This window comes from Ipomoea nil, unplaced genomic scaffold, assembly GCF_001879475.1.
Source record: "Ipomoea nil cultivar Tokyo-kokei standard unplaced genomic scaffold, Asagao_1.1 scaffold2921, whole genome shotgun sequence".
NCBI classification, from domain to species: Eukaryota; Viridiplantae; Streptophyta; class Magnoliopsida; order Solanales; family Convolvulaceae; genus Ipomoea; species Ipomoea nil.
The window spans coordinates 2,397,609-2,407,898 of NW_017619349.1; the positions used below are offsets into that span (position 1 = coordinate 2,397,609).

The window sequence follows — 10,290 nt, forward strand, 5'->3', positions numbered from 1 at the left end:
TAATAATCATTGGACTGAAATTGTCTCATAAAAAAAATATAGAAAATGAGCTATTAGTTTCTAAAATTGTTTTTGAAGTAACATACATTTGTAACTCTGCATCGGGCCATCGGCTATTTCAAAACAAATTATTATATCAGGCAGAAAGCATAGGTGAACTGTTCACGAAGTACCAGGAATCACGGCTTTAATGTTCCCACAACGTACCAGCAATCAGTTCTTTACCCATTATCTTTCTCTTCTTCTCTCCAAATGTTAAATTCCCAACTCTAAAAGTCTTACATTTTGACCCGACGGAGCATATAAAATGAGGTAAATCACCTTAACTCAGTGGCTCAGTAGACATAATCAAATATTGGTGTGCATGAGGGATCTGTCCACTTTAACATAATCTTCACATTGTTGCTGCCGAGTTTCAAATCTGTCTTTTTTCCAAAATACTATATATTAAACCACTAAGCTAAATCCGTGCAAATACTATTCTTTTTCTCGACAAGACTTAAAGAGGACAAGCTAGACCAAAAGCAAATTAAATGCTAGATGGACCATTCACCTATAACCATGACTCAATTAATTGCCAAGGTGTGTAATTGTGTAAAGACAAAAAGAAATGCTGTTTTCTCTTCATTAATAAATCTTAAATGTATACAACCATAATTAAGGACAAAATGACTATTTATTGCTTGAAAGTGGTTGGTCAACTCCTGAAGTACACACAATATGGACAGTCGGTTAACCAACTAAACATATATGAACCAGCCTATATTCTTCGTTTTCGTTTATTAAGATTTTTTAGAATATTCGTATTCGTGTTTGTTTGTTAATCCTTTTAAAAATTCTATTTGTGTTATTTTGTTAATCGCTCATTGGTGTTGATGCTTCTTTGGATGGAATTAGTAATTGTATGGGTTTTGGGTGGGTTGTGAGAGATGCAAATGGTCATTTCGTGGCAACAAAGGGATGTAGATGGGAAGGGCAATTTTGGGCTTGAGATGTGGAAGCAGTTGAAGTTCAGGAGGCATTAAGTTGGCTTTAAAATATAGGGTGGGATAAGCTTGAATTGAACTAGAGGTGGATGCTCAACAAGTCGTCTTGGCACTCCGAGGGGACCCTAGACAGGATGTTTTTGGTTTGATTATTGATGATATAAAAATTTTTTTAGCTAATTTTGATCATATAAATTTCTCGTTTATTAGGAGGTATGCGAAATGGTTCTGCTTACGTCTTAGCTAGGACTATCCGTTCTTTGCTAGGCTATGCGGAGTGGTATGACACTCCTCCTTTGATTTTGGTTAGTGCGTTGTCTTCTGATTTCGATGAATGAAATGGGGTTTTCTTTGTGTTAAAAAAAAAACAATAATAATAGCAACAACAACAACAACAACAACAACAACAACAACAACAACAACAACAACAACAATAATAATAATAATAATAATAATAATAATAATAATAATAACAATAATGACGATGACGACGATGATGATGACAACGACGACGACGATGGCAACAATTATAACACCAATAATGACAACAAAAACAACAATAATAACAATAAGACATAATACACAAAATAGTCCATTGACTATACAAAAATTTATTCAATTTAGTCATTTGTGTAAGTAATAAAAGAGTAAAATTAGTAAATCTTTTCATAGTTACTGGACCATTTAAGGTAAATTAATAATTGATGACTAATTTGAGAATTATGAAATAATCAAGGACCAATTTAGATATTATCTGTAACAATAATAACAACAACAACAATAAGAATATTATCACTAACAATAATAGCAAATAACAACAAGGACAACGACAATAAAAGTAACAGCAACAATAATAATAACAACAACCATAAGAATAATAATAACAACAACCATAAGAATAATAATAACAACAATCCTCACATGGGCAGCTCAACTAGTTATAGGGGTGAAAGTTGGAAAGAATGATCAGGGGTCGAGTCTCACACACGGCAGTGTGAGAGCAACCTCTCAAAGTGAGGCTCATTGTGCGCAGTAAATAAGGTCTAGCCTTAGGGTTGGGGTTCAACCTTAGATAAAGAAAAGTCATGCAAAGGGAGCTAATTTTCAAGTATTTTGAGGAGTAGAATCAAGTACCCATTTTAACCAATATTTTGATAATTTGCGAGGAAATGGGGTGACCTTGGATATTATTGACTTTAAGTATGTTTAAAGTAATTTTGGATGTACTAATTTTAATTTTTGTTAAAAATTATGTTTTATGTAATTTAATTTTTAATTAATCTATATTTAATATTAGTCTTGTTTTAATCATCTTGATGAGATCTCCTAAATGATATAATTTATTTTTAATTATTCAAATTTTATGTTGGTTTAGCGGTTTAGGGTTATATAAAAAAGTTTTAATTTTTAAAGAATTTGACATGTATATAATTATGAATTGTGTAATGCCCCTCTCGTTAAGGGATACATGTTTAGTGCTTACCATTATTATGAGGAAAAGGTTGTAGTACATAACTGCATAAGGTTTATTATATTACTAGTATTTCTTGTAAGCGATGCACAAAAAATAGGTGCTCAATATTAGTAGTTTATATTAAAATTTTAGATTTATTTAGATTTTAGATAATAATAATAATAATAATAATAATAATAATAATAATAATAATAATAATAATAATAATAATAATAATAATAATAATAATAATAATAATGTAAGTGTATATATTATTATTATTTAATAAGATAAGAAAATATACGGTGGATGCATGTGCATGGTAACAATAGTGGAAAAGATAACGGAAGTTATAACGCTAGGGATATGTTTATCCAAAATATTGTATAGTACACCTTTTATAGCATAATGTATAAGAAAATCGTAACGGAAAAACGGACATAAATGAAGGGTATAACCTTTCATTCACACTTATTATGTTTTTAGATACTTTGTTAACTAAGGAACTTGTGGTCTAGTGACACCAAGTTACACTCTCATATGGGAAGTTGTGGATTCGAACGTCAATGGAGATGTGTGCTTCAGTAGGTTGAGAAAGTAGTTATGAACAGATAATGCCGTACTCTTTGTAAAAAATCATACTTTGTGATGTTCGAATAATATAGGGAAAATTGTAAAAAATGCCCCTCTATAATATGTCAATTATCAATGTCACCCCTGAATTATGAGTGGTGTAAATGTTGCCCCTCGATTATCAAAATGGTGCACATATAGCCCCTCCCGTAACGGACTTGTGGTTCCCCACCGCTGTCCATCGCTGATACTTCGAATCGGGGGAGGGAAAAAACAACTAAATTACATATTTACTCCGACTTAACGGTGTCGTACAGTAACGGGGAACCACATATCCGTCACGGGAGGGGTTATATGTGTACCGTTTTGATAATTGAGGGGTAACATTTACACCACTCATAATTCAGGGGTGACATTGATAATTGACATATTATAAAGCGGCATTTTTTACAATTTTCTCTTTAACTTAAAGCAATTCTGGAATAGCCTATTTACGAGTAGCCAATTAGGTTGTGGTATTTCTGTAAACAAAAGCTTACATGCTCAAATATCGTATGCCATATTAGTACAAACATGAAACATCATTATTGTGGTCCAAATAATTCAGAGTTGATGGCCCCCTATGGGGCATTTCAGTCCAAACTCCATTATTGTGGTCCACATATTAATTATTGCGTGGATGGTGGACCACAGTTCAAAACGACGTTGCTGAATTTTATGTGTTAGAATAATAAAATTTTTGAGGTAAGATAATGTACATTATATGTTAGAATAATGTATTTTATGTGTTAAAATAATATACATTATGAGTTAGAATAATGAAACTTTTTTGGGTAAGATAATCTACAAATTTAATAAGAGTCAATAATGTTAGACTCTTAACTGGAACAAAAAAATATCGGTGTAATTGTTTCTTGAAATGAATGGTTCATATTATTTTAATTTTAGTATTTTTTTTATTATTTTCCTTATTTACCCTCTATTATATTATTTTCTTCCCTTAAATAATCCTAGATTCCATTAGTATAAACTTTAGTAACGGAATATTCCGTTAACTATTTATGGTTCTTAACTTACTCATTAGTTTCTCTAAGAAAGGTCTTAGGTTTGAACCTCATCTCAATCAGAGTTGACATAATAGTTAAATATATATATATACTATGAATATGTTAAAATTCGGAGTATTAAAAAAATAAATACAATATAAAAATTAACATAAACTTTGGTCAAGTAATTAGCCCAACTAAATACAAAACATTCAAAGTTGAGTATCAAAGATTATAAATGATGAACTTTGAAAATCATTTTCTTGCATTTAAAACAAAAAAAAACAAAAAAAAAAAAAAAACAAATTTAGGTTAAGTTTATTTTATTTTATTTTTTTTTTCGTTTAATTCATCTTCGTTTGATTATTTAGAACAAAACTCAATATTTCAATTATGTTTTTTTTTTTTTTGCATTATTGGAATGTTTAGGTCATTATGGTATTAATGTTTTTTTTTATGTCTTTTTATAATGGTACAATTGTACATTACTTTACAAATATTATACTATTATTTTTTTATCGGACAAAATTGTTCTTACATCATTGTCAGACCTGCACGACCTAATTACAAAGTTGTTCATCAGAAATACAATTACACATGGACTCTAAAACGATAGGCCAATTTTCCAAAGAATTGACAATGTTACGTCTCACTAGCTCAAATTGAACAAGTTTACATATCGTTCTTAGAATTTTATCAATGTATGAAAGTTTCTAAAAAAATTTGTAAGTTAATTTTTATTATATCATTATAACAATATCTATTGTAACAATATATTTTGAATTATTTATTATCATCATCTATTTACAGCAATTGTATCAATTTTCATTGACAAACTCCCAAAACAATTTGTCTCAACACCGAATGTAAATTTAAAAAATCAATGACTTTAATGTTGTTGACGAAAAGTATGTACACCACTTTATTACTCTTATTAAATTAAATAAATTGATAGCTACAACAAAAAATAATACATATGCATTTAATTAATTTAGAATTAGATGTATATAATGTCGTTATTCAAAAAAAAATTATTCATTATAAAAAATTTAAAAAGATATATAATTTCATTAGTTATATTATATTTATTTTCTAAAATTTAAAGATTTATTACCTTCAATTCAAATTCATTAATTAATTATATTCACTACATTGCCCATTGTCTTCTTCTTACATTATCTTGTAATTAAATATATATCAAAATCAAAGTTATAGTATATATATATATATAGAAAGCAAAAGACGAGTATAGATTACTGAATCAACGCATAAATGGAGTTGGGGACCGAGTCCCAATACATCGTGCTAGCTTGATGAAAGGCCGCAGAATCTAGAGTACGAGCAATTAAATTAGCTGATCTAGGCACATAACTAACTTGACAGTAAGTGAAAGTAGTCAAAAAAGACTTGCAATCTGAAATAGCGAAACCAACATAAGAATTTATATATTTATTTACTAGGTAATTTATATAAATATAATAAATATTAATATTTTGTTCAATACTTTCACATTATAATCTATGACACACATCTCACAACACATGAAACATGTAGGGAAAAACTACCACTACCAAATATCAATATGCACTTGTAAGATAACGAGTTCATAGTACAACTAAGATCTTAGTCATATACACAGCAAAGAAAATCTAAAAACTCCAACACCATAATCTCATTGCATGATGATGCCCTCTATGCTATCACCAGTAACCCAATTGCACATGACATACTACCAATAAAAAAAAAAAGACATGACATGTACTGAATATAAAGACAATGATAATGCTCCCCAAAAGAGAATTAAGAAGACTTTGAGAAATTTAAACCAAAAGTACACTGCTGAAAATTATCCAATTTCCGACCACCTGAAAATGGTCAAAAATCATGTCAAAAGCTTTGTTCTGACCACTTTTGGCATCCGGAAAAACCTTTATAGCTATTTCCGACCACTTTTTACTTTAGATTTGATTTAAGATCACTTTCAGGTGATCGGAAATTCCATAATTTCCAGTAGTGGTAATATTTATTTATATAATACTATCGCTTTTAGACTAGCGTTATTACAAAGTTGTAAACATTTATTTTAGTGATAATTATAATCATTATCTCATATATTATCTTGCATTTATATACTTTAAACAAATTAAACATTCAATTACCTACGCAAGAACGTCTCCTACATAATATTACATTGATATATTTTAAAGAAGTTATTTATAAATAATTATTGGACATTATCCCATTCGCGCAATACGCGTAAAAAAAAATTAATGTACATTATTTTTGAGAAAAAATTAATGTACATTATATGTTACAATAATATACTATGTTAGAATAATATATTTTATGTATTAAAATAATGTATATTATGAGTTATACAAATATATATTACAATCAGTCGCGTAAAAAAACTGCACAAAATGAAGTCATTTTTGGACTGGTCCACACACCTGGTCTATTGAAAGAATTAAGACTTTAAAGAATTTCATAGGAACATCAGCACATGGCCTGCTCCATTATTGTGGTCCACATACAAAAGAATTGAGGCTTTAAATAAAAATAAAAATTGAAACTTCATAGGCACCTCTAAACGTGATGCCATTGAAGGAACTTTCATTTCAGTGGAGAATTTGTAATTTAAAATGCTCCTACGTTACATACAAATTTTAGTTATTTCAATTTATAGATATCCTAACGTTATTTTCTAATAAGAAATAAAGTTTGGTATATTTTAATTACTCTGGTTTTTATTAGTATGGCTTGATCTCATTGAAGCTTAAAAGTACGACTAATTGAAAATGAGTGCCAAGCACCTTGTGCTCAGATGACACCTTTGTAGCTTTCCTCGAGGAAAGGTCACAAGATCAAATTCCGTTGGTGGGATATTGATTTTTTAGGCTGCAGTAGTTTGAGAAAGTATAGAACAGGTGAACAGATACCACCTTGTAATTCAAAAAAATGTGGGCCACAATTTATAATCATTTCTTTTCTTCTTCCTCCAAAAAATCAATACACATAGCATAAAGACTCTCGCTTGCGCACAGGGGTGCAAACCAAATCCTAAAATGAGCTTGAAAAGGCTAGACTTGTGTATGCTTGCACATGTGAAGAAGAATGTTGTCCGGAAAATTGATTGGCGTTGTGGGTTAAGTTATGCCAAATTTTTGTATATTTTTTTCTAACTTAGAGCCCCTGTTATTCAAGTGTAAACTCTGTTTTACTATTCAGAACATTGAACGAATAGTCACCATTCGAACGTGACTGTTCGGTTTGACCGAACAATTGTCTACTTGTATGTAACCTTCAGACAACAATTCCGTCTATTCATGGGTAATTGCTCGAACTACCATTCATGGGTAATAACAAAACGAAATGTTATTTTTTCTTCATAAATTTAACTTAAATGTAAACAACATTTTTTCTCTCAATGGTCTCCCACACCCCGACCTGATAGAGCATTTGGAAAGATGTAAATCTCGGTAATTCAATGGCTCAGTAAATAAGACTAAAAGCCAGTGCGCAAAAGGAATATTCTATCTACTTTGGACATAATTCCTATATTACCGCGACCGAGATAAATGTAATAACGTATACAACCTAATTTGCTAATAACAATTTTTATATTTATTTATTAACCTTTAATAAATTATTATTTTTTAACAAATAAAATTAATAAATAAAATAATTTATTTAAGGTTAATTGTCACGTTAGCGGTTAATCTGGTCATCTGGATGGCATGCCAATTTAAACCTAATTGCATGATTTTTGTAAGTTTAGAAAATTCATTATTATATGTTTTTTCTTCTTAGTTGAATAGATTTATTTAGTTTAGTGGCCTGGCTAATTTGAAACTTATTACTTTTACAAAAATATGGTGATGTTGTCTACCCCACTCTCATTATCATGTCAAACACTCTAACAGAGGCTTTGTTCTTCTGATCTACTAGTATAAAAACGAGGTGAAGTTGCATAAATTAAAGCCCATATCCAAAAATCATATATTATTCACTCAACTATACAAAAAAGCATGGGTAGCAACAACTTTTCTCTAATTTTCTCACTTCTCATCATCACTTCCTTTCTCTGCTCCACTACTACAGATGCCTACACGAACTTTCTCGGTAACTTGTTCGGTAAGCACTACTGAAACCCAATTCTCACTTCGTGTTTTTGTTTTTTTTTTTTTTTTTTTTAGTTGTCTTTTTAAATTTCATTGACAAGTAATTCTTTGGTCTAGCATTTAAAAATAAAAAAATAAAAAAATCACATATTCATTTTTTTGGGGTATTCTATCCGTTTAGTTTAGAAAAATTAAATACATAATATGAGACGAAAGGAATAATATGTAATTTGTTGTAGGGAATGCCGCCGAAAATAATGAACATCAGCCAACGACGTACAAGGTGGCAGGCCGCCGTGGATTACTAAGTGGTATGTCAACAATTAACGTTATCATTTAGCTGACACCTGATTTATAGGAAGGTGTTTGATAAATTAGCTGTTAACTGATAGTTGTTTACTTGTTTAGTATAATTTCTTTTCTAAAAAACTTAATTGAAATAGCTACTTTGACCTCCACCGAAGCTTGAACATATCACTTCCCATATAGAGGAGCAACTTGGTATCATTGGACCACAAGGTCCTTAACTTGGTGATGATGTTATTTTGTTGATTGATGATTGATTGTCCTCGTTAACTAATTAGATAGTGTCACTTTAAGAAAGATTTTTGTTTTGATTTTTTAGAAAGAAGTTAAATTCAGACATTTAAGGGTTATGGTAATTATATTGTGTTGAACATAAGTTGGTAAATGGTCAAATTCAGTACTATGTGACTAAAAAAATTGTTGGACTGAAGCTGGTAAAGGATCAAGTCTTAATTTCCACTTATAATTTCCTAACATTTTTCTTAATTTGTTATTTTCCTGTCTCCCATTTCCCATTATGTGCAACGCAGGTTTCATCCCCAAGGTCCCCGTAATTAACACTAATTCACTTGCGGGCGGGTTTGATAATCTAGTTGCAACTCCGCATCCACCCAGCAAGGGGGCAGGCCATGATGGATCACCAAAAGGTGGTATATATGTCAACAATTAATATCTCATTTAATTAATAAATGCATACCAATATATATAGAAGCTAGCACAAGCTTTTAGTAGAATTAATTCCATTTTTTGTCCTAGATTTATAGGTGACAGTTCACTTTTAGTTATTCTTTTTTCAAAATATTCATTTATAGTCCTAGTATTATTGTGACATGATCATTCGTTGTCCTTTGTCAATAAAATCGTTGAAATGTAGTTAAATATAAAGATATTTTGATCTTTGTTTTTTCAAATACAAAGTGGGTTAACTCACTTTATTTTTATGAATCCACCATTTTACTCCACTGTATTTTAATTAAGGTTCTTTTTTATTTTTTTTGTCTAACAAAAATCTTTACTTGCAGGAGAAAAAACTACTCAAAATGTTCATCCTCTAGGAATTCCTGGTCAGTTTTATATATTATGCAAAAATAAAGAAAAAAACATAGGTCTGGATGCTCTTATATTATTCAAACTTGAAATTTCTAATTCATTCATTCACTCCTGCAGGACAAGTGCATTGAGTGCCGCCACGAAAGTGAAGTAGAGAAGCAATATATATAATATAAGTAAATAAGCAGCCCTTTAATTTGCAGACTACTTCACAGGCCGGAAGGATTTACTATTATTTTATCAAATATTAAAACTATTTCCTGTTCATCCATCTATCTGTACTCAATTTATATATAATATATGCATGTGTTGTTGTACTTTGTGGAAAAGAAAACAAATGTAATCGTACGTACGTGTGTAATTTGATTATTATTAATGAAAAAATATGATGGGGTTGCTTTCAATTATTCAGGAACTTGAGCCGACAATGTTAACAATATCTTGTTCAATATAGTTTTGATCTTCAGTGAAGACGGTTTTAATTTTTGTGTTTTCAGTAAATTGATAAAGTAGTTATAATAAATTAAATATATACTACATTATAATAGAGTTGTTATAAAGTATTTCTTAATAATGTGGACATTATGAGTAGCTTTTGTAACAGTTGTAACGCTCATATTTATATCTATCATTTACTGCTTTCCGTTACAAATGTATTATATATATCTCTTCCTTGTACTCAAATGAGTAGTTGGTATAATGGAATCTTTACTCCTATATCTCTTCCTTGTACTCAAATGAGTAGTTGGTATAAT

General features: G+C 29.9%; 1 protein-coding gene across 1 annotated transcript; it reads left to right on the plus strand.

Annotated features, from left to right (window-relative positions):
- The first annotated feature begins 7,990 nt into the window (after nt 1-7,990).
- LOC109161108 lies at nt 7,991-9,852 on the plus strand. Its single transcript, XM_019309462.1, has 5 exons — nt 7,991-8,192; nt 8,419-8,490; nt 9,016-9,132; nt 9,508-9,549; nt 9,653-9,852. Exons 1-5 carry the CDS (start codon nt 8,087-8,089, stop codon nt 9,664-9,666), a joined length of 351 nt encoding a protein of 116 aa, XP_019165007.1. The 5' UTR covers nt 7,991-8,086; the 3' UTR covers nt 9,667-9,852.
- Nucleotides 9,853-10,290: the final 438 nt, after the last annotated feature.

Excerpts from the sequence above, each read along its gene's own strand:
- LOC109161108 (XM_019309462.1), top strand. The coding sequence starts at position 8,087 with ATGGGTAGCAACAACTTTTCTCTAATTTTCTCACTTCTCATCATCACT. Across the intron at positions 8,193-8,418 it reads CTTTCTCGGTAACTTGTTCG|GGAATGCCGCCGAAAATAAT; the intron begins GTAAGCACTACT and ends AATTTGTTGTAG. Across the intron at positions 8,491-9,015 it reads CCGCCGTGGATTACTAAGTG|GTTTCATCCCCAAGGTCCCC; the intron begins GTATGTCAACAA and ends TGTGCAACGCAG.